The sequence below is a fragment of the Maniola hyperantus genome, chromosome 1 (genome assembly GCF_902806685.2).
Source record: "Maniola hyperantus chromosome 1, iAphHyp1.2, whole genome shotgun sequence".
Taxonomy (NCBI): domain Eukaryota; kingdom Metazoa; phylum Arthropoda; class Insecta; order Lepidoptera; family Nymphalidae; genus Maniola; species Maniola hyperantus.
Window position 1 is genome coordinate 4184836 of NC_048536.1, and position 26106 is coordinate 4210941.

The 26106-nt window shown below is 37.4% G+C and overlaps 2 protein-coding genes and 1 pseudogene across 2 annotated transcripts in view; 2 read left to right on the plus strand and 1 right to left on the minus strand.

The window, feature by feature from the left end:
- Positions 1 to 26106, minus strand: part of Lrch (Leucine-rich-repeats and calponin homology domain protein) — a 67376-nt gene that overhangs the window by 34531 nt on the left and 6739 nt on the right. Inside the window, exon 2 of the mRNA XM_034984178.2 lies at positions 4395 to 4539. Within this exon, the coding sequence (XP_034840069.1) occupies positions 4395 to 4539 (145 nt within the window). The remainder of the gene's footprint in view (positions 1 to 4394; positions 4540 to 26106) is intronic.
- LOC117996193 (uncharacterized) lies at positions 1784 to 3279 on the plus strand. Its single transcript, XM_034984229.2, has 2 exons — positions 1784 to 2081; positions 2685 to 3279. Exons 1-2 carry the CDS (start codon positions 1889 to 1891, stop codon positions 3206 to 3208), a joined length of 717 nt encoding a protein of 238 aa, XP_034840120.1. The 5' UTR covers positions 1784 to 1888; the 3' UTR covers positions 3209 to 3279.
- Positions 15505 to 16708, plus strand: LOC117996186 (cAMP-dependent protein kinase catalytic subunit alpha pseudogene; annotated as a pseudogene).

The window sequence follows — 26106 nt, forward strand, 5'->3', positions numbered from 1 at the left end:
CCTAATCTCCTCCATACTAAAGAAGTACTACAATAGTAATTAGATCATTATTATTAAAAAAAATCGGAGCAGGAATGATAGGCTATTTTTGCAACGTAACATTACGTTGTTTACGCTTGGTAAAGTGTGAAGCGTGACGTAAGGACAGCGTGCGTCCAGCGCGCGAGGCAATTACAGCGTTTGTTGTTGGCGTGGCTGGCGTGGAGACTGCCGAGTGCCGGTGCCCTCCGGGTGGCGTGTTCCCGCGGCGCGGAGCGGCGGACGCGGCCGGCGCCCGCCGCGTGCCCGCGCGTCCCCTCTCCGGGCAGGGTCACCTCGCTCGATAGAGATCAGTGTTTCCATAAGTAAATCGAGAATTACCGTGTTCAAGGGTTAAAATTACGGTGTTTCTAGATTAAATTACGGTGGATTAGCTAAAAGAATACCGTGTAAATTACCGTGTCATTTTTAAAAGAAAAAACGTCACGAATTTGCTTTTTAATCAACTATTAATATTATTCTGAGTCTCCTAGCATAGCAATATCTTTTTCATATACGGATTTATTCATATTAATATTTTGTTAAATCTCATTAGTTTTACATTTTACTCCTTCCTAATTGCTTGAATAAGGATGAAAATAGATTGCTGAGATTTGATGCTTAAACCGAGAGCAAGAGAAATGTTGCCATTACGAAATATGCTTAGGTGACTGAGATTCGTACTCGTATTACGCAGTATATTCTGAATTTTTAACGTGATTATGTATTACGGTGACACGGTCAAGGTAATGGCTATATTACCTTGACGGTAGATTAGGGCTGAATTACGGTGCATCTACGGTAATTACCGTGTACATGGAAACACTGATAGAGATACGCAGTTACGAGTAGGGTGACTACTATTTAGGTACATACTCCTGCGCGTTTATGTCTAATAATTTCTCAATCAAATTGATTTAATAATCTCGACTTTAGTGTTAACGGGGCAGGAATTATTGCTATTACTGCAACATTACCTACGTCGAGTACACGTGGTAATCTATGAAGTGTAACATAAGGAACGCAAAGTCCAGCGCGCGAGGTAATACAGCGTTTGCTGTTGGCGTGGAGACTGCCGTGTCACTTTCCTGATCTTTAAATATATCCTTAGAGAATTATCCAAAAAATCGCGTCAATCTATTGCTCCGTTGCAGCGTGATTGAAGGACAAACCATCAAATTAATACACTTTCGCAAAAGTAGCATTAATAATATTATGGGTAGTGATTTTAAACTAGTGACTACGACAACGTGGATTTAGGGTTTTAAGGATCTTATTGGAATTTCCAAATTCCTTTTCTTAGTTTCGCGCTATGATCTGAGTCATAGAGAAAACCTCCATATTAAATTTCAAGTTTCTAGATCCACCGGTTGAAGCTGTACATTTATGTATGTTAGAATGTCAGTTACTCATTTTATAAATAATTAATGTTATTAAAAGAAATAAACTACTTAAGCGGTAACTTCAAACTTGAAGTTAAATAAGTATACTTACGCAAAAAGGTGAAAATTTCATGACCAAAAAATTCATTAAAAGAAAACGAACAATACCAACACAAAATATGAAACTAAATACTATGATATAAAGACACGTGACATGTTATATTGATCAAAATACTGAAAACACGGTCAATCGCTACGACCAATACCTATTATTTCAATTTCAATAAAAAAAAACGCTAAATATCCTGTTACAAAATTTAATCACGGTGGCCAACCTAGTCGTACCGCACCGCCATTTTGAAACCGCGCCGCGCGTTCCCACGCTGCGCGTCAGTCGCCCGGCGCCCGCCGCCCGTGTTGTTAGCCGCGTTTACACGCTGGTCGCAGATTTAAACGTTCAATAACAACTAGCCGAAAAAATCTTCAAAATGAGCAACACTGTCCAGTTTGAGTACGATCCGGAACGGCTCATCGAGGAGGTGAAGAAACGCCCGGGTATATGGGACTTCGAGCACGTCGACTATAGGGCGAAGAATAAAAGGCACCTATTGTGGGCCGAGGTCGTGAGCACACTCATGACGAGCGACGTCAAGATTTCCAAGAGCGAGATGCGGGAACTAGGTAAACGCTTTGTTATACCTATTAAGTTAGTTAAGTAGGTAGGTAGGTATACGTTTTTACACTATGGACCGTTTTGAATATTATGTCTTGCATTGATGTATCATTTACCTATAGGAAAACTACATTGTCATTGTATCGGCATAAATATTATTATTATTGCAGTTTTGTATTTTATGTACCTACCTATACTTTAAGTGCAACGTGCAATAAACATTATTCTATTTTATTCTATTCTATTCTAATATAGGTACGTCTACATACCTACATGGTAGTATGATGACCTCCCAAGCGCAATGGTGAGCGCTGAGGTGTGGTGTCGTATGAGAGGTTCCTGGTTTGATTACCGATTGGGGCAATTTGGAAACAATTTCCTTCATGTTTTGTTTTCATTGTTAAAATAAATAAAGCCGAGATTTACGTTGTTAATAAAACTCAGCTCATTTCATTGGTAGGTAGTAGAGTAGGTACTAAATATTACCGTGGCCTTTAGCCATTAGGTGGTAGCTGTGTTTGTTATAATGCGATTTTTAGTCGACTTGAGAAAAATAGCAACAAGTATTCATGTATTTTATTTACTTAACTTTTCTTATTTTCAATTCGCAGAGCTCCAACTCCAGAAGAAATGGAAAAGCATCAGGGACTGCTTCCAGAAATACATCTCGCATCCAAATAGAACTAAACGCCCTTATTTATACGCCAAACAGCTACAATTCCTCAAACTGAAAATGAACAATCAAGACACCTCACAGGAGGTGGCGTCAAGCGATTCGGAGGACGGACGACGGACGAAGAGAGTGTGGAAACCTAAAAAGAGATTGCGACTTACCAAGCAGAGTTCTGATGACGATAACGATGATAACGACGATTACAGATCAAACGATGACGCACCAATCGAATTGCCAATCAAAAGCACTATCAACAAACAAATCGATGAATTCGCATTCGCAAGCGTAGATAATAACCATAGCAGGAACGAACCAGAGGATCCTGACAAATTGTTCCTCCTATCGCTGTTACCGCATCTGAAATCTATACCAGACGAATATCGTCTCAACGTTAAAATGGAAATGATGCAAGTATTGAGAAACGGTCATTACCACGCGACGATGGATCACAAAATAATGTAGGTTATTAAGTTTTTGTGATGTAAAATGTGAATAAGTTTTGTAGACATGTGAGGAAAGATTCTTGGACTATAGTAGAAACAAAGATTTAAAGACTGTTATGTTTATTCAATTAAGTATGCATACTTACTTAGTTTAGCTTTATCAATAAGGATGAACCGTGTTATATTTACGAATATAATTGGTGATTGAATATTAATTGTACATACTTACTTTGAAATGCAAATATAAATAATCCGACGAAGGACCGTATATTTATGAGCTACAAAAAAATTTACCGCGGTTTGATGAAAGCGGATTACTTATATTTTTTTGATGATATCGTGGCTAATTCCGTTGTACACAATCTCTAAACTAAACTAAAATGACACATCTAAATCTATTGCTATCCCTTTCATAATGTTGCTTGCGGAAAATGATAGCACTAGATTTAGACCTGTTAATCTAGTTTAGTTTAGAGATTGTGTTCAAGAGAATCAGCCTCAGTATCTCTGTTTGAATTATGATCCAAATCAAGAAATTGTTCAGAAATCGATATTAGGTACTTAGCTGATTTAAATTCAACAGTGTTAGCCATTCGATTTCCGTTGTTCAATAAATTAAAGGATAACAGCAGGGATCGAAGGCTTATCTTGTTTGGGCACAATGGTTAAGTAACTAAGTAAATAACAATAACAGTGTCATAGTGGAATAACCTGTTGCGTTTAGTTTACATATTAGGTACTTAACTACTTACTAACATAATATTTAGTTGAGTGAAGTTATATTTTACATTCCGTTTTTGTATATTTTCTAGGAACCTATTTAGACAGTTTATCTAAAGTGAATTATTTTAAACTAAAAGATGATTAATCGGCTATCAGATCATCAATCAATAAAAACGTTTAGATGTTTTATTTGAGTAAATAGTCGAAAATGGACCGTCTAATCCCGCTCTTAGGAACTTTATAATATTATAATGAGCGTTTAAAAAGAGTGATATATATATATATATTGTAAATACAACTAAAAACCGGCTGAACTCACGTGATAAGTCGAAGCAAGTTCGACTAGATTCTATCCTATCCAGGGTTCTGCCGGTTTTTAGTTATATTTACAAGTTAGTAAGACTTACCAAACTTAATTTCGTTGAATAAGTTAAAAATATACTTCGTTACATTTATAAAATGCAGTGTTTCTATTCACTTACCTAAGATCTAAGTATGTAAGTGACTGCAGTCCACCGACACCGTCTGGCACACTTCTTATAATATTTTGTGACAGTAACAATTTTTCTAAATAAATATACGTGGTCACTTCATCAGGCACTTCACTGAAGCGGTTCTTTGATAAATCTGAAACAAAGAGAGATCCTTTTATAGCACAAACAACAACATCTAACAAAACTAGATTAGTACAGTAGGCGGTCAAAAGTGACGAAAAGCGTTGTCTCTGTCACTCATACCCATATGACGCTTTGTCGGTCTTGACGAACGAGACAGTGCTCTACAAATCTGCTGTCATCTTCTAAAGATCGATGTTCCATCACTTTTGGCCGCGTTCTGTAGGTACTTAGTTGCCTAACAGAGACTAAATAATTTTGATATCTTAGTTCGTCTGTATTGGAACAAACTAAAAACATTGTTCATCATAAATTACGATTTACGAGTTACCTATAGTAAAATATTTGGGTGACCTAATTCAGCTTGGAACTCAAGACAAATTAAAACAAGATAAGGTGACGACATTTCCAAATCAGTCGTGTGTGTTTATGTTATATTCGAGTTTTTATAACTTAACCCATTTAAAAGTAAGCATATAATGATAAAATAACTAATTATTTAACGAGTTGTATTTATGTTTTATGAACCTGTGATAGCCTAGTGGTTAGGTCGTCCGCCTTCTAATCAGAGGTCGGGGGCTCGATCCCGGGCACGCACCTATAACTTTTCGGAGTTATGTGCGTTTTAATTAATAAATTATCACTTGCTTTAACGGCGAAGGAAAACATCGTGAGGAAACCTGCATGCCTGAGAGTTCTCCATAATGTTCTCAAAGGTGTGTGAAGTCTACCAATCCGCACATGGCCAGCGTTGGAGACTATGGCCAAACCCTTCTCACTCTGAGAGGAGACCCGTGCTCTGTAGTGAGCCGCTGATGGGTTGATGATGATTTATGTATTTCATTTCTACGTAGTTAGTTGTTACAAGTTTTTACAAAGAAAACAAAGACGTAGGTATTGGGTTGGAATTAGAATCCGCCAACCTTAATAAGGATTCCGGTCCTTTTAAGCTATAACCAGTAGGGTCGCGCGGTGAAATTTAATAGCGCTAAAATAAACGAAGGGGGCGCAAACATAAATAAGGGAAAACAATATTTCCTTTCATTAGCGCATGAGGCTTTACGATGCAAGTAATGGTTTGCCATAAAAACGGATCGTAATACGGAATGTGTAAAGAATTACTCAGAGCCAGAATAAGGATCGACACAAACAAGAAATCGAAATGACACTTCAAGCCATCATGAAGAACGAACAACTATAAACAGCCCATCTATTAAGCCGCCGCCCGCACAGTTCAGGCGGGAGAATGACAGCTACAATGTTACGATCGCAATCATCTCTGATTGGTTGATGCTCGCTCACTATTGGCTACAATGCATTGTTGCAACAAGAATCGCACAAATTCAGCCAATCACAATAATTGAGATTGTAATAATGATTGATGCAGGTTTTAGACAATCGTCCTACAGATTTACATACAAATCTAAATATATAAAAGGAAAAAAAGGTGACTGACTGACTGATTGATCTATCAACGCACAGCTCAAACTACTGGACGGATCGGGCTGAAATTTGGCATGCAGATAGCTTTTATGACGTAGGCATGTAGGCGAGAAAGGATTTTTGAAAATTCAACCTCTAAGGGGGTGAAATAGAGGTTTGAAATTTGTGTAGTCCACGCGGACAAAGTCGCGAGCGTAAGCTAGTTGGATGTATGTATCGAACGAGTTTCGTTTATCAGCAATTTAAAACAATAACTGAACTTTGGGCACCAGATTCAATGATGAGTTTATCTATATCATCATCATCATGATCAATCCATCGCTGGCTCAAGAGTCGGTGCCATTTTGTTTGTTCAATAATCCTGTCCTTACGAAGTGATATATAAGTCCATGACGCAGAGTGAATAGGCATATTTTAGGCAAGCGAGCTCCAACCTAGACCTTGTGGTCAGACACAAGCCTATCTTACAATAAAAAAAACCGGCCAAGCGCGAGTCAGGCTCGCGCAATGAGGGTTCCGTACTACAGTCGTATTTTTCGACATTTTGCACGATAATTCAAAAACTATGATGCATAAAAATAAATAAAAATCTGTTTTAGAATGTACAGGTGAAGACCTTTCATATGATACCCCACTTGATATAGTCTTATTAGAATTATTAGTTCATGACCACAATTTAATTTTTTTTGTGTGATCTAACCCTAAATTCACGGTTTTCAGATTTTTCCCCAAATGTCAGCTATAAGATCTACCTACCTGCCAAATTTCATGATTCTAGGTCAACGGGAAGTACCCAGACAGACAGACAGACAGACAGACAGACAGACAACAAAGTGATCCTATAAGGGTTCCGTTTTTCCTTTTGAGGTACGGAACCCTAATTACGGAGGTATTAAAATAAATTACCACAGAATCAAATTTCGGAATAGGAAGAAGATATAATTATTTCGTGACCGACTTGATTATGCGTGTTACAATCATCATGACCTTGATGGTCTCGACGAGTGAATTAACTACACGATCACATTATCTTAATGGAAGATAATTTATATGTACAGTGAACCAGAGCTACTGCCATCTATATAAATAAAACCATGACCTTATTCACCCAGCCCAAACTGCTAAAGCTAGAACATGTGGGACGGTAACCCCTTACTACTCTCTTTTTTATGACTTGGCAATTGGCACATTTAAAGAGGTATTCAGACATAACATTTTAGATTAACATCCAAATATTTTAAAAAGTTTATTTCGCATCAAAATCTTAGTAGGCAGCAGAATTTAAAGTAGGTAGGCGTTATTGTGGAGTACTGATGGGGCTGCCGCGCTTGTGCAGTGCGTCACAGATATTTGCTCACACTGATGATTTTTACGCCACTATGAGAAAAAGAGCAGCATCTGTGACGAGCAGAGTGCGCGGGAGCTCCAACAGTATTCTGAGAACATCGGCTGCGAAGTGGGAACACCCTTTTATGAAGCACTGGGTGTACATACACATGAACATCAAGTGGTCAAGGGGGTACATGAACTAAGATAATTTAAATTAGTTAATAATAACTGCAATCTAATTTAGTTATAACATAGTTAATAACCTCCACTGTTACTAACACATTATGGATGAAATATCTGAAATAAATGTTTATTATTACTATTACGGCGTGTGTGTTCAAGTTCAAATCAAAAGATAACTTAGAAGTTCTACAAACGTCGGTTATTCTTACAAAAACCGGTTAATAGGTTCGTTGGCATCGCCTCAGCTGAGGGTTTGTTGTGGTGAGATTATATTACTAAATGTAACCGCAAATATTACTTAATACGACGACTGATCTATGGTATATATCAGTATAAAATACAAGTAACCCAATTTTCATTCAAGCATCACAATTCCCAGTTGATTCCCGGGCCATTCCAAGCTGATTCAAGCCCGGTAATATCATAGGTCAGGGTCAGACGTGGCAATTTGGCAAACTTTTCAATACGGTATAATTGACTATGTCAAAAATAAATTATTTCTCAGTGATTATTAAATAGAGCGTCTTCCAAAATACGTAAATTCCACATCCTTTGTTAGTTTTATGTGTGACAACAATTTTAAATTATCGATTGAACTAAAAAAGCACGTCAAATGATTGTGACGTCACATACCGGCATTTCATAGAATTTCCCAGAGGTACTACTAAGCGCGCGTTTTGACGTTTGATAAAAAGTTACTGATTTGACTAGTTGGCAAATACCGGATTTGATACGACTGTCCTTGACCTTACTGATAGATGAATAAAGACTAAATTGTACAGGTCAATATAATCAAGTCGATCTCTGTGTAGAAATCCTTGTAAAATGGACGGCTCTATGTTTTAGTTATATTATACATACCTACTTGTGTTATGCAAAATTCGCGTAACAATTTAGTACCTAGTTATTTGTGGCAATTCAGATTAATTCCAAGTAACGGGCAGGACTCCATCAGAGACCTCGGCTCACAATAATTACATACCACAATTTCCGCTGCGTATCGTAAATATAACGCAGTGCTGCGGGATGCGTGACTCAGAGAGCTGAGCTGAGTAAATGATATGCCAAAGCCCTACTTCTGAGTTTTACCTACTATAATAACCAGAAGAATGTAAAATAGTTTGGTTACGACCAACTCAAGCTTCTTTCATTATTAAAATTGATATGTAATATCTCTCACCCGGCTATACTCACGTGTTTAGTCGACGTTAGCCCGACGAGTTTCAAACTCATCCGGGGTCCTTTTTCAAGGGAGTAAGTTCGCGCACGCAAGACTACGCGCCGCTGCCCGCACAGCCCGTTGTTTAAACGCTAAAATTGATATGGTCCAAAATCATATTGAAGCTATCTACACCTTGAAAATATTGTGACTAAGTACTGGCAAAGCACATGAAAAGAGATCTCAGGGACGTAGACCGATGCTTGGTCGGCTCAAATCCGCACCACTCTCAATGCAAGGTCCACGAAGCCGCGCATGTCGCAAAGAACTGAGGCACATGGCACGACATCGTCCACAGGAGGATCCTTGGTGAAAGGGATCACGACTCACGAGCCTCAATAATGGGGAACACGACGCATAGATAAATCATAGCGAAAGGCTAAATGCTCCTAACTACTTAACCAAATAGAGAACTCTAGTAGTTAGTGACCATCGTAACTGTTAATAAGTATTGACTTATTCGTGAGAAAGCAAGAAAAAGTATTTATTCCACAGATGGTAGTTACTACATTCTATGTCTAAATAAATAAAACGAAAAGGTGACTGATTGACTGACTGACTGATCTATGAACGCACAGCTCAAACTACTGGACGGATCGCACTGAAATTTGGCATGCAGATAGCTATTATAACACATCAAACAACACTAAAATAGACAGACGGGGCTCTACATCTGATTGGAAAACCCGTCATTAAAATAGCCTAAACGTGTTATGGACGATGAAGTAATATAAAACAACGACGCTATAGTTTTTGATGATGTAAAGAAACCAAGCTCGATAGATAGTTCATCGTAACCAGATCACGTAAACATAGCTTCAGCAAACTAAATAGGAGATACACAAACAGGAAAGACGTCTGATTGAAAATTAAATATATCCTTCAGTTAGACTTAATTTAAATAAATAAGGTATTTATTTGAATTACTCCTAACTTTCTTTGTATTAAGTATCAAATGGATAAATAGTGTCGAATAAAGTAGCTTTGAAGTAACTATATAGTTACACAGATATAGATTTACTGTCACTACAATCAATCGAAGTACGACCAAGTTTGACCAAGACAAAAGTAGGAAGCTATTTCTACTTGTATGAGGGACGACAACAATATTAAATATAACATATTATAAACCCATGATTTTGCAGATGCTTAAAGGTGAAGTGTTCATAGCACAAAAAGTAGCACCTATTGAATACCGTGTAGAGGTGAGGTATATTTAGTAATTGGATGAAGGGCAGAAGGGGATCAGCAAAGGGCAAAGCGGTGACAATGAACAAGCTATCGGCCCGATAAAAGGTTCAGTATATTATCATAGCTACTAGGCTAATATAGAACCTATTTCATTTCATATTCAATATTTTTCACGTAAAGCAAACTGTGGAATTAACTCCCTTCGGCGGTGTTCCCATTAGATTACAACGTGGAGTTATTCAAGGAGCGCACCAACAAATTCCTGAAAGACGCGCTACGCATTAGCGGTTCCAATGGTGCTGCAAATGTTCATGGGCGGCGGTAATCACTTAACATCAGATGACCCGCCTGCTCGTTTGCTCGCTATTTTAGGTATTGATAGTAACAATAAGGGCTCTATACACTTCGTAACATCCTACATAATAGAGCTTTACCAATATTTTAAGTAAGGAATAGTAAAACGGTTCTACGATAATTCCACAGTCACAAAAATATTCTACAAATTTGTATGACCGTAACAATTTGTGCCCTACTGTTACGACCTAAAACGATTAAAAAAAAATTGACGCGCTTCCCAGAACACTTGTCACTGATAAGGACATAATGCTTGCATTCGCTTTTATCAGATAAGACGTATTGATATTGATGAACGAATTTTATTTCCAGCCAAAAAATATCGATGCTGAAAGAGCTTAAATCTAGTTCAAGCGGTATGCAAACATCACTAGAAAGGCAATAACTGCATTCACGTCTCCGTGATTGCTTCATAGTCTTTGTACTGTGCTTGATATTTCGTAATTTATCACTCAAAGTGGTTTGTTCTGAAAATGAAGCATCAAATCGCTATTGGCCAGACGGGAAAAAAGAGATACTGAATAGCGGTATTGATTTGACTCCTCATGACGTACCTATATGATTTATACGAACCTTTGCCTGTAACGTAGGAACGTTTGTTTTCTCGACATGTCCTAATATTATGTCCAACCGCGCGACGTGGGATGTGTAATCTTTGTGGCTTTCGGCTGAGCTTTCGGCAAGATCGGTTATGCGGTTGAATTGAGTCGGTTACTAACATAAACAGATGCCAGACATACCTTCATAGTTCCGTAATCCGTATTAATAATGCTAGCATTAGATAAAATTGGATTATTAATTATTTTTTAGAGGTAATGATGTACATCATGCCGTAGTATCAATAAAGAGCAAGTTAAAAACAAATTCATCTGACATTCATTCAAAAAGCAATTTTGTGTAGTTCCTTCTCTTAATTCAGGCAAGACGGTAAAGAAATAAAGTCTGAAAACGTGTCATAATTAATAGTTTGAGCCTCGATAGCTCAACGGTTAAAGGAGCGGACTGAAAACCGAAAGGTTGCCGGTTCAAATCCCACCCGTTGCACTATTGTCGTGCACAGGCTTTACGCTTAATTGGAGGAGAAAGGGGAATATTTGTCAGCAATTAACTTGGCTAATATTCTTTTTAAATAAAAGTTATGAAAAGAACAAGAAGTTAGACGAAACCCGAACTCTTCTAAGAATCATCATAGTAAGTAATTATTATGCTAAGTCCTTAATGATGCCTTACGTGATCATATAACATTCTCGTCTAATAATATAATTAACATACACTTCGCAATACCGAATGCTAAATAGCGTATCTGGCCTTAAAGTTCAAACGAAAAAAAAAACAACGTATGAAAAAATGTCGGCGGTCCAGTTTTTTACGTTTGTATCGTGAATCGTCCTCGAAAAGTAACCGCCGTTACCACGTGGAATTAATGAGCAAGTTTTTTTCAACGTTAAAAGTACACTTAGGTACCACTGCCGCTAGCTTCTATAACGTGACAGGTCGAGATGGCAATCGAGGAATAAGGGAGGAGGGGGGTGGGGACGCCCCACACACCCGCACGTCACCCGTGCTATTCCGCAGCGAGTTAGCGCGGGTGTGCGGGGCGTCCCCACCCCGATTGCCATCTCGACCTATCGCGTACTTAAAAATATTGGACATGTGTGTGTTACGCACAACAGACCCGCGCCACGCCGCGCGATAACCCACCCCTCTCTCCCGTCGCGTCAGTTACTTTCGTATTTTCGGCAGTATTTTCGTCTTCTACGACTTTTTGTCAGCAGCAGCGCAATTACATCGTCAGTCTATTATGATACTGCAAGCATGGGTTAAAAAAAGTAGCGGACACAGACTGCAAGACTACCACCGACCACAAGTGGCTATAGCGCGCGTCAGCCACCTTTGTAGCCGCTTCTAGCTTCAGGTGGCACCGTCAGTGACTGTCGCATGTGGCTCGTGTGCGGCCAGCCTTAAGTGAGGAACCCGCCCCGAGAAAAGGTTGGATATGTACTAGATTAAGATGATGATGTAACAACAGTCAAAAATATTCCCGAGGTATAAAGCATCTGGTAGCGGAAACGATTCCGCCATCCTTGCGTTTTACATAACACGGAGCTTACGGCATCGTCTCCAAGGAGATATCAATGCGCCAATCGGAGCCGTTGCCAAGTCCACTGCGGACTGCGGGCCTCCGCAACCTTGACCGACGTGAGTTCGTAATCGTAACATTCTCCAAACGCCCAGTTGCATGACACGCTGTTAAAATTACGTCACAGTTCACCACAGTTAGGGAACTTCTAACAAAACGCCGAGGCTTCGAGGTCACTGGCAGGCGACAAACAAATTTTAGTACCCGGTGCCCGGGATCGAACCCCCGACCTCCGATTAGAAGGCAGATTTAATATTATTAATTTATTACATACAAGAGCTAAATACATAATGTTAATTAGGTACTTTGACATAATCACCTACTTTTGATAACAGTTTTTTTAAAGTAATTTCTCCTGGTTATTGAGATCAGTAGTGTTATTGAGCTTTATACCATCTGAATAACATTATGTTACAGATATTATACGAGGTCACAAACCATTCTATTTATTCGCAGACAATAACAATACCATTGAGTAATAACTGTTCTAAATTGCGATGACCGAATTCAGTACAATACATCGCTAAACTATTCACGACAGTGATACTAATCCTAAAACTGCATTCACATAGCCGACTTTGGCGAACGATATTAGATACATTTTTTATTTAGCTAATTTAAAAAATAAGGTACATTCTATGAGGATTCAAACTTATCAAGAAGTACTTATGTCAAATAATCTTGCAATGTAAAGCATAGCAATATTTTCAAAGAAAATAAACGAAAATAAATGAAAGAAGAAATGATTAGGTAAAAACTAGAAATATTCGCTACTGAAATGGAAAATACGATAAAACACGTTTCTCTAAATGCAACTCAATTGGTTTATTAGATGCAATGTATTTAATTAATCTTACCAATATTTGAGAACCACAAAGATTCGAATTTGCATTTACAATTTACAACACATTGGCATAATCTTTTCACACGCAATCTATCTCTTATCAAGTCTCTAGCAAAAAATATTCTTTCAGATAAAAACGATGACGGTGACAATTTTAATAAAGATAACATCTGGATTGAAGGACCATACAATCATTCTAAAAATTTCTCATCTCACGAGTCACCAAGCATTACACCCAATATGTTCCAGCGTATTGACATGAACATCCTATATTATATGTAGGTATTCATAAGTGCTTATGTGTGTGTATGTAACGGTTTTATAACGCACATCTGTACTCTGTTAGTCATAGCAACTTTTTATTTGAGATGGCTCGTGTGCCAATTGTTATTTTATTCGTTTCTTTGCACTGATTAATTTGATATTGAGAAATCGAAAACTATTATGTTCCATTGTAACTAACTATACTAAGTATTATGTTCTATTGTATCTATGTTTAACTGACTATTAAGCTTTTACTAAATGAAATAAATTAATTATCACTTTATGTCTATTACAAAGTCGTAAGTAGGTATTATCTAGATTTCTATAGTAATTAAACTAGTATAATTCTCTAAGGGTTCATATATTGTTAGACTAGGAAGTGTATATAGCACGCGACAGGTCGGAGGGAACGCCCCGCACACCCGCACAGCCCCCGCGCTAACCCGGTGCGGGCGAGCCGAGTAACAAGGAAAAAACACTATTACCACTAAGTATGTAATACTACAGTACGCGGCCAAAAGTAATGTACATCGACCTTTAGAATGACATTTCGGCTTTGTAGAGCGTTATCTCTGCCCTATAAGAGTAAGACATTTTGTCGGTCTCAACGACAGGGACAACGCTCTACAAATCTGTTATGTCCTTTTAAAGGCCGATGTACATTACTTTCGGTCGCGTACTGTACGTAGTACGTACCTATTACTTAATTTTAAATTGTGTTGACCGCAATGTTATCTTGGCTTAGCTTTTCTTAGATTACTTGGGAGCTTCAAAGTACAGTATCCCTTTCACGAGGCATTAACATGTTAAACGAATCGTTATTGGTTATAATTATGTACTCGTAATTGCTTCATAGAAAAGAAGAGAAATATGTTATAATGTTTAATTCAAATAGAAATTCAATGTTATAAGGAAAACTGAAAATTATAATGATAATAAACCTAACTGAACAAAAATGTAGCAGGCTTCAAGGACAAGTGTTATTATGTAAAGTTTCAGGTGGGTACCTACTTATTTACAAAGAAAGCATTTTGGTAATGTACGTCGATAAAGAATGTTCTAGTTACTTAATTTATTATACTTAACTTTATTTTTTCAAGTTCAGTAAATAAAAAACCTTAAAAAATTTCTTCATGCATGTTGCAATGTAATATTAGTTGCAATATAAAATATAATATTTGAAGTTGTAGTTAAGTAAATGTTCAAAGGGCCCTTCACTCTCAAACGGCGGTGTCTGCACTCTGCACGCATGCAGATTGCAGTACGATGAATATGATAGGTATTCAGTACATTTAGAGAGACAAGACTTCTGTAATGGATTTTAAAATTAAAGCTTTCATACAAACCCACTCGATTTATTTATTTTTAATAATACTAGCTTATGCTCGCGACTTCGTCCGCGTAGACTACTCAAATTTCAAACCCCTATTTACCCCGTAAGGGGTTGAATTTTCAAAAATGCTTTTTTATCGGACGTCCACGTCATAACAGCTATCTGCATGCCAAATTTAGGCACGATCCGTCCAGTAGTTCAAGCTGTGCGTTGATAGATCAGTCAGTCAGTCAGTCAATCAGTCACCGTTTCCTTTTATTTATACATAGATTAATTATGAACATTGTTAAATTTTTGACTATAAGCATATATAACACTACTTCAGTGATCTTTTATTTCCTCCAGTTCCGTTCTCCTCAAAACATGTGAGACGGGCGGGATACATCATTATATTATTATTGATTTCTTGCAAGGGGAAAAGTTTCGGGAAATGTACGTATAGGTAATAAGTCCCACGTGCCGTCTGATCAATACGGCAGTCGGAACACCGACCGGCCGGCGCGGCATGTCACCCCAAACAGCTGATCCTACCACCCTTCCCCACAGCTGGTTCGTTCACCCTTCACCCCGCACTTCTGTATACCCTCGCGTACTTTCGATCTCAGAAAATACCGCTGGCAAGGGAATTCAAACGGCCCCTCGACACACGCAAAAGGAAATCGCAATTTTCTGCTAAAATTATCGTCAGCAAGGCATTCCACAAACACGAAAATCCAGTTGGCAATGGACCAATTGCGAATGTCAATTTGACAACGAAACTAAAATGAATCCCAGTAAAAGCTATTGAGCATTCAAAGAAATGTCTTATAAAGCTTATCAATCTACGTCCGCTGTAGTCAGGGACGGGTATACTGTACAACAGCAGCAACAGTACAGAAAATACCTGCAGCAACTCAAAACTGAATTCGATGAGCGATGGTGTAACACGCCTAAATCCAATATAATTTTCTCTGAACTAGAGCGTGTTAAAACTTTAGGTACCGGAGCTTTCGGCAGAGTTGTCCTTTTAAAACATTCAAAGACTAACCAATATTATGCGATGAAGATTCTGGAGAAACAAACGATAGTAAAGATGAAACAAGTAGAACACACACTGTACGAAAAGCGAATTCTTGAAGCTATAAGATTTCCTTTTACAGTATCGATGGAATGTAGTTTTAAAGATAACAGTTACATTTATTTTGTTATGCCATTTGTACCTGGAGGTGAAATGTTTAGCCACCTACGGAAAATGCACAAGTTCGAAGAGCCTCTTGCAAAGTTCTATGCTAGTCAAGTAATATTGGCGTTAGAATATCTTCATTTCTGTGATCTTGTGTACCGAGATTTAAAACCCGAAAATATATTGATCGATAAGAATGGATACCTCAAAATTACCGATTTCGGATTTTGCAAAGTATTACACGGACGCACATGGACTTTATGTGGAACGCCAGAATATTTGGCTCCAGAATTAATTTTAAGCAAAGGTTATGGTTTCTCAGTTGACTGGTGGTCTTTCGGAGTTTTATTATTTGAAATAAATGCAGGCTATCCCCCCTTTTACGGCAATGATCCAATGAAAACTTACGAGAAAATTGTATCTGGGAAATATCGTTGCCCTTCAAATTTCAACGGAGACTTGAGAGATCTTATTAGGAACACTCTTCAAGTTGATATCAGCAAACGTTTCGGAGTAATGAGAAATGGTGTGCTGGATTTCAAAAACCACAGGTGGTTTAAAGGTATAGAATGGGATGCTATACTAAATTGTCGGTCGACTCCTCCGTACACTGTTAAATTTAAGCATCCTGGAGACACCACTAATTTCGAGCGTTACGACGAAGAACCGATACTACCGTCGTCACACTGCCGATTTGAATCAGAATTCATTGACTTTTAATTTGTATACAAACATAATGTTATTGTAATGAACTAAATGTTAAAGGAGAACGCATTTACGTAAATAAATTTTATCGAATATAGTTAAACAATTTATTACACATTGCTAGTAAATAACATAACGACAGATTACAGTTAGATTGAATAGGTACATATAAAGGACGTAAGTAATCATTTATTGAAAACTAGCTACCCTGGCGAACTTCGTTCCGCCTAGCAGTCGATTCAAATTTTTTAAATTTTTTTCTCCGTAAGAACCATCTCTCTCGTACTTTATAGGAATATTATAAAAAAAGAATTAGCGAAATCGGTTCAGCGGTTCTCGAGATTTGCGATGCCCAACACATTTAGTGATTCATTTTTATATTATAGAAGAGATAAAGCAAAAAAATACAAGAGCAACATCCGTTTTAAAAGTCGTAAATCAAACAATTTGTTTTTATCTTTGACACCATATTTGCATCCGATACAAAACCGTGATAAAGCACGTGCGAGGGGCTCCACTCACGACATGCGCCGGCGCATAGTGGGGACATAACAAGAACACACAGTGGGGGCACACGACATGTCTATTTTTAGATCCTAATGCCATACTGTGACAAAAAGGTCTATCGTTTATCTCGTATTATACTTAATAAGAGTTAAGTCTACTTCGGGCGTAGGAAAATTCATTTCAGAACTTTGAGTATCGTTTGCAAGAAAACTATTCACAAGAGTAGTTAAGATATTTTTCAGTGGTAATGCATCAATCATTGCCGAAGTGTACAATTTGTCGTGTTGACAAATCCCCATCCCTAGATAACTTAATTTGTTTAGTTACTAACTCCAAAACTGAAACTGATTGCTCCAGAATTAAAAGTACGTAAATACGACTAAGTATATACATAAGGTCTTTGAACTTTTGGACAGATGTCAGATGGAGCCAGTTAATCATAAGTCATAACTCCAAGCCTAAAAACAACGCAGTAGGTAGGCACATTTCACAAACATGTGAAGCATTTGGACGAATAGTCTAAAATCTTAATACATTCATGTGCGACCTAAATGTGATTCGGGCTGCCAGTTTTAGCAATGGGTAATGAAACATCAACTGTGTGTTTATACTTTAATAGCCAACTAACGGTGTTCACACCCAAATCGTTTTATAATACATAGTACCAAGTTCCATACTTATAAATAATTAATTACGGAGCTATGGTGCGGAAATTGACCTGAATAATGCCTGAATATTACTCAGTGTACTATTAATAACATTTCGTTAAATTCTTGACTCTCGAACATGCCAATTAAATTGAAGGACTTGTACTGCTCCAATATTATACAACATTAAATAGTATTAAGTCCCGTTGTCCATAAAGAGAAAAATATAAAATCGTCGTATACAAATATAGAAATAGAAATAAATCGTCGTCAAAATCATGCAGGTAACAAGATAAAATATCTAGCTTCTAGCATAATATGCATATATATATATAGCATAACCGCACCGCGCGCCACCGTAAGGAATTTCACCCTCACCATCTGGGTGTCTGGTGCACTTCGACCGTCCGCTGCGCCAGATCCTTCTTTCCACGCAGGTGCAAACTGTGGAACCAACTCCCATCGGCGGTGTTCCCACTAGATTATAACATGGGGTTATTCAAGGGGCGGACCAACAAATTCCTAAAAGGCCGGCAACGCATCGGCGGCTCCTCTGGTGCTGCAAATGTTCATGGGCGGCGGTAATCACTTAACATCAGGTGACCCGCCTGCTCGCTTGCTCGCTATATCTATTTAAAAAAAAATATATATATATATATAATATTTTTACAAGTAGGTACGTAGTATGCGCAAAAATCTTTGAAAGCTCTATTCAATCTTCTAAATGTCTCGCTATCAGTTTAGAATCTACCTACCACCAATTTGGAAATTCGTTATACTTACCTCCTAGCAAAAATATAATTTTTCTGTAAGCTACTAAACCAGTTAGGTTAAGTGTCTATAAGAATAATATATCCACAGATAGCTTAAGAGTAATGCCTTTGAACAATGGCTATCTCGCGGTCATGCAAGCAAAGGTTCAGGCAAAAACCAACCGAGTGGAAAATGAAGGAAGCGGAGTTCCGTCTCACGTACCTACGACGGGACATCCTCACGGTGAACTTGGGTTTTTTGTAATTTATCCTCATATCTTGCATATTGTCCAAGTAAAACTTCAACTTGTGTTTGAGAGACTTTGAAGTTTGATCATTGATTTATCGAAATAAATAAATCATTTTAGACGAAACATTTTCATTAATAGGTATAGGAACTAGGCATAGAGCGTCCTAAGTAGAAGTATCTTAGCTTGAATGCGGGCTTTGGCGAACGACGGGATAGTCTGTCTAAAGATGTCTGGCGAATGAAGGTATAAGTATGCCACCACAATCGCAGCTTATCAGTGATGAAACGCTTTGAATTGAAGTGAATGAACTAGACCACTGATCACGATGATCTGACGACGTTACCAATCTTATCGTAGGGGTTTAAGCCCACGACTTACTTTCGTTACGTTTTGCCGAGGAAATATTTCACACTACAGTCTGCAATGCTGCCCGTCCCTGAATGTCAAATGAAGGATAATAAATATACATAATAATATAATAATATATATAATTTTAGACTTGCCTTTACACAAGTTTAAAAAATGTGTTAAAAGTATGCTCCTAAAAAAAGCATATTATACAGTCGCAGACTATGTAAACGATAAAAAAGCTTGGATTTGACTCGCTCCAGCAATGCACGGGGCTGCAATGGCTTGTATAGTACGGTATAATAACATTGTAAATTGAAAAATTAAAAAGAGCAACCGCCGAGTTTCTTGCTGGTTCTTCTCGGTAGGAACGGCATTCCGAACCAGTGGTAAATTAAAACTACCTGACTATTCATAAGCACTTTAAAAAAGTTTACATGAATAAAAAAACATTCTATTCTATTCTATTCTACAATCTAGACTTTACATTCACCTTCTACAGACTGTAGTTACTGTGATGTGGGCGTGCTTATTTACGAGGAGCCGTTTGAATAATTTACACACCCTTGAAATATAAATCACGGTAACGAATGTTTCATTACTTTGAAACTTCTACGGTTACTCAAACATGAAATATGCTTTCAAGTACCTAGTAGACCTTTTAGAGGCAAAGCTCAAAGGGATCTACTGAAAGTTTAAAACCTCTACAGTAGCCTACCGCTCCGTAAAGGACTTGTAAATTACGTATGAATATGATTTTATATTAAACAAAAAAGTTAGTCGTTAATTTTTTTCCGTTTTAAGGATATTTATTTGATGAATGAAAATATATCTTTTGTCAAACAATGCCTACACGGTTTACAATGCATACATGAAGATAAAAATCACGGCACTCATACAAAATATTACAATAGTTACAATGAACGTTAAGTATCTTAAATTACTAAATAGCTCGAGATAACGAAAATATATTATGTTCTATTGATATAGCAACTGGTTTCAATTTTATATGGGAAGTACCTACGCAACCTCAAAAGGCTTGTTATAAGAACATAAGTGCAATTAACGATCGTAAAACAGAACCGAGCAGAAGATTGCCTAACAGCTGTGAACATAAAAGGGCAATGAAAGCTCAACACGCTTGGAAAGCTATCGGGGTATAGATAGACCACCGGGCTCGTGTTGATAGAGTTAGTTCATGGTTTTAGAAAAATTGTAAACATATTCAGCGCGTTGAGTGGAACTTTTTAATGATTGACTTTTCACTGGAGGGCGGAGGCACACAATGACATCAAAACATATTAACACCAGCTTCACTGAAGTGTTGACATTGATTTTAGTGGACTTTTGAGTTTGGAGAAAGCTGTTTTAAGTCTCTCCTTTATGTGTCAAGAGGAATAAATTACCTACTTTGAAAAGATGGAGAATTCTCAAATATGAGCAAAGAAGATTTATTTGTAGGTTAAAACTGAGCTTAGCAAGAGGAACGAAGAATCTCTATAAATAATAGATCTAAAAAGATTATTCAGAGTGAAATCTTTTCTGCAGACTTTCTTATATTTAAATCAAACACATCAGCTACTTTAGTATCAGTAGTTAGCTAGTGAAGTACTTACTATAGAGTCATCGAGTGCAATCAATCACAAAGCTATTGAGCTGTTGATAGATACGTATCACAAGCGGTGTCATTGAGATCGGAATGATTACGTGTGTGAAATCACTTTCAGCGCTGCAGTAAAGGACTTTAATTAATATGTATATCTTCTTTTTATGTATTAATTACATAAGTCAATTCGCGGAAGTCACTGAGCTACAAAACAACAAACACCCTTGTTCGTTTATATACACTCAAGATATATGTATTACGTAATATTTAGTTATAAAGAACAAGATGATGCCCGCGACTTCGTCCGCGTGGATTTAGCTTTTTAAAAATCCTGTGGAAACTCTTCAATTTTCCGGGATAAAAAGTAGCCTATGTCCTTCCCCGGTATGTAAGCTATCTCTGTACCAAATTTCGTAAAAATCGGTTGAACGGTTGAGCCGTGAAAAGCTAGCAGACAGACAGGCAGACAGACACTCTTTCGCATTTATAATATTAGTATGGATTTAATCAACGGAGATCAATAAATAGGTAAGTATAAATAAAATGGACAGGTACTATTTTAGTCCTCGAATTTCCTTAGGGGCTACATATTTTAACAAAAGCTTACTTGAAAAAAGAAATTGAAATGATTCAGTTGAGTGAGCAAAGGTAAATTACAGTAATATGTTCATAACGACCTAACTTTAAAATAAATTCCGTTGCAAGCGTTCAAAGTATAACAATCTGATTCAACAAGTTATGGAACCATAACCACAGGATTCAAAGAAGTCAAAATTATCTAGAAAATTCATCAAAAGTACACTTTTTTTTTATTATAAGTATTAATCCGGCAACCCTACATAAAGTATTAAAGTAACATGCAGTTGTTTAAAGCACAATGTGGGTCACAGGCGATGCAAAGGCTGCAAGTAGGCGATGGAGTGAAACGCAAAGGGCGAGATAAGAGGGCCGGTTATAATAGCACACGTTGCTGTATTGATCTAGATCTATTTGCTGACGGCTTTCGTTAGGCTGAATTATGGATAACGCAAAATGATGAAATCAGAAACGAGTTTTCTCTAACTTCAATAGAAATCAGAATTGGTTTCTATTGACTAACTAGTAATGTACATAGTTACTTACTTAGATATAGATTTAGCGTTCTAGACGAAATATATTTTCTATACAATTGTTCTATACAATTTTCAAACCCCTATTTCACTGATTTGATGGAATTTCCAAAAATCCTTTCTTAGCGCATGTCAAATTTCAGCCCAATCCGTCCAGCAGTTTGAGCTGTGCGTTGATAGATCAGTGAGTCACCTTTTCCTTTTATACAAATATATATAAAAGGAGAAGGTGACTGACTGACTGACTGACTGACTGACTGATCTATGAACGCACAGCTCAAACTACTGGACGGATCGGGCTGAAATTTGGCATGCAGATAGCTATTATGACGTAGGCATCCGCTAAGAAAGGATTTTTCAAAATTCAACTCCTAAGGGGGTTAAATAGGGGTTTGAAATTTTGTAGTCCACGCGGACGAAGTCGCGAGCATAAGCAAGTACAAATATAAGAGAGAAAAAACATCATGAAAACAAAAGAACTACTTAAATATGACTAAAATTGTGTCCTTACTCCTTACGCATATAAAATTAAACTCGACGAGCAAGCTTCGTGGAACATAGCAAAAGTGGACGTTACATCTACATTTTGAATGTTTCTATAATATGAACATAAAAACTTCGAGCATGGAGCTTAAAGTCGAAGAGTGCCTAGCATGAACAACTAGATGAGAATATCAATTTTTAAAGTTAAAATTACACAGCACAAACACAGGGTCTGATTCTGCAAATGCTATTAACGATATTAACTGCAGACGTACTCGGCGAAGATTTATCGAAAGGAAGTAATTAAATTAATGGATCTCCCACGGAATATTCATTTCCAATCTAACTAGTTAGAGACTAGTCATTTATACTTGCATCGAAAGCGGCTTTATAAAGTATGTTTTGTTGTAGATGCATAGTTCATTTAGCTAGCTAATGGCTAATAAATATGAATCTATTGTTTTTTACAATTTTTCTGCCTCTTTGTTTAAAAGCTTCGTTAGGTACCGCTAATCACTTTCACATGATTTTCACATGCAGCAGAAAAATCTCACATAATACCACTAACAACATGTCTAATTTTAAACATAGACCTATGAGTATTTAAATTCTATAGGACACGACGAGACTTCGCTGACGCCGGGGAAGGATACAACTTGCATACTAATTTATTTTAATACTGATGATATAACTTGAACGAGTGAAAAAGAATCCAGACAGTCAAGCTTTAATGATCATCTACAACCTATGTCACTGGTCGGGTTAACATCATCAATATTCTGAGGACCATACCAGGTTATGAGGCGAATAAAAATGACGCACCCATTGTCAAGCCTAGCCTCGCTAAAGTATGGTAGTGTGTAGCCATTGTACCCTCACAAAATTTGCATTATAGTTATAGTATATTCTGGTCCTCGTGCCTAGATATTGTCATCCCTTTGTGGGTCGGCTGATACCTCGTATGAAAGGTAACGAAGCGATAAAATGGAAAATTAAAAGGGTTTAATTTTATTTCACCGACCTTAGACCTCTGTTAAAAATACAGGACAGGAGGCTGTGCGCCGGATCTCAATAAAGGGTTATATTTAATTCAGACCGAGTTTCCAGAGCATACGTCGAACTAGGTTGAAAATACAACAACATTGCTAAGTATGTCAGCAATTCTTAGTGCCACAGGAGGAAAACTCACAGCGTGTCAAGGTTTTGCCCCTTGGTCCCATTCTATGATTTAAACGGATAAGAGAAGCCATATTAAGAAACAGACAATCTGTTCATAAGGTACAGGGAATGGCAACCCGATAAGACGGATTAACGAAAGCCGCATGACACCGGATATGCGTCTAACATAACCATAGAAGCTATGAAGAAGTTCTATTTCATTCTTGTTAACTATAATGTAAGGAACGTATTACTTTGTAGTTACTGGAACTTAAATCAGGAGTGGGATTAAATTTTTTTTTTGATTTGTGGGTGGTACCCACACTTGCCAGAACAGTGTATATTCGGCCAATAGTCTCAAAGTGTTATCCAATAAGTATCTACTTAATATCGCGTATTTATGTATAGATGACAATAAAGTTTCACAATCTGCCCACTGGGTTCAACTTTCGTAACTTATGACCCAAATTTCATTCACAGTTTGGCAAAATCTTCAATTATCAGTGTTCTCATGGCTCTTGTTAAATTGGTAAAAAGCATAACCACGGTATCTATCTAGCTAAAATGCACGTATGCATATTTCATTACAAGTAAAATATGGAGCCAGTTTAGAGTTTTATTTGTCGACGCGACTGCATTATCCACGATATTGTTTACTTTTTCTGGCGCACACCCACTGGCCGCGTACACATAAAACAGGTTTTGAATACCTGCGCAGTGTCATGTTCTCAATGGGAATTGTGTCTTTGCTCTGCGCATCATTTCGATTTTCGACGCGGCGCCATAGTTTTGAGCTGGAAACAGTACGGCATTTTTACTTTGAAGTGCGTATAATAATATGATGAACACAATACTTGATACACTTGTACTTGTTTTGTAATAATTGGATTCAAGACTTTATCGTGGCAGTCACATACACGTTATCATTATTTTAGCAAATTTGAAAAATGATTTCTTTGATTTATACCTATACCTAATTATTTATCAATATCATAAGCATTGATGTGGTTAACTAATATTGTTAAATTAATTTTGGCCGTTAAATGACAGTTTCGTTTATCATTGTTATCATCATCTAAGGGTGTCAATTTCAAAAGCACTGCTTACAATACTTGTAAAATCTCAAGGTTGTATTTTCCATTGGGACCTGCCACTGCCTACCTAGGGCAATTTTAGATAACGTACCTATTCGTTACACATACTTATAGTTATATTTGTTTTAAACTAACAATGCTGTGATCGCCCCCTTATATCCGGTGTGACGCTCGAGCGCGCACGCTTATACACCTGTCGCTTTGTACGCTTTTCTATAGAAAAGCTGCGGGACACGGTTACTAGTTAGTTAAATACTATGAGAGAGGATAGCTACATTCAGCGTTCGTTACTTTAAAAAGTTTTAATGAACTGCTCTAAAAAGTTTACGTCTGCACTCTGCCGGCTTCAGGTATACTTAATTTAATTGGGAAATTAATTCTGAAATACTTGACCTCATGCCCCAGGTTATCATCTATGCCCTAGAATCTTCAGTAGTTATGTCACCAGGGATCGTATATTAAGTATACTCTAAAATTTATAATGCATCACAGCACAGCACAGTTCAATGTTATTAAGGAATTTTCTTAGCGACATCAGAAGTGGGATCGCAACACTTTCGATAACTAAGTAACTACTCTTTGGCTAGTAAATTTTAGTGGGTGTTTTATGCAGACAGTTACGGATATTTGACTATAAATCACTGAGAAAGCCGGTAGCATGTGTGGACTGTGGATATGCCGTATCCCATATTTCATATGCTATCAATTTTATTTCAACCATAAATCAAGCAAAAAACCTGTCATCGATAAAACAACAAAAAATCTATATTTGGATACCAAACTAGGGATCATTGGAGCTAGAAATATATTGGAAAGTAAAGCTTTGCGCGTGAAAATAAATCACTCGGCTGTTTTCGAGAGTACCAATAACTAGGTAAGATAAATCACGCTAACTATATCTCACCATGTTTGATCGTCTGCGGATCGTGATATCATTTTACTTTCTCTTAATTTCACTTATTGCACGCTACCCTCATTTCCGATCATCATAATTTCATTTACCTACAAATGGGGTTTCTAATATATATGTAGTATGGGATACGTAGATTACGTACGTTTATAAAAGAATAGCCTTTCTGACTGCATACGTTGCTTCTTCAGACAAAAAAATACCTAAACCGCTGAATTAGACGATTACTTCGTTTGCTGCCGATGACCAACATCTGACCCAATGTGCTAGTTAGTTTGTAAGAGTATATCTGTACTTACGTATTGATATACTTATTATATCACGGAGACGGCTTGTAAGGTAGAGCATGGGCCTAGCGGGAGGTTGACAGTTGACATAAAAATCAAGACTTTCAACGTCTCCGTCACCTTCCCGCAACCTGCATTTTACCCCCACAAGCCGTCTCAGCTAAGCGGTAAATCTATCTATAGTTTCAGATCAGAGGCTTGAATTTTGGGAGTAGGGCAGCTTAATGTGTAAGAATCCCAGAAAAATTACATACAATGTTC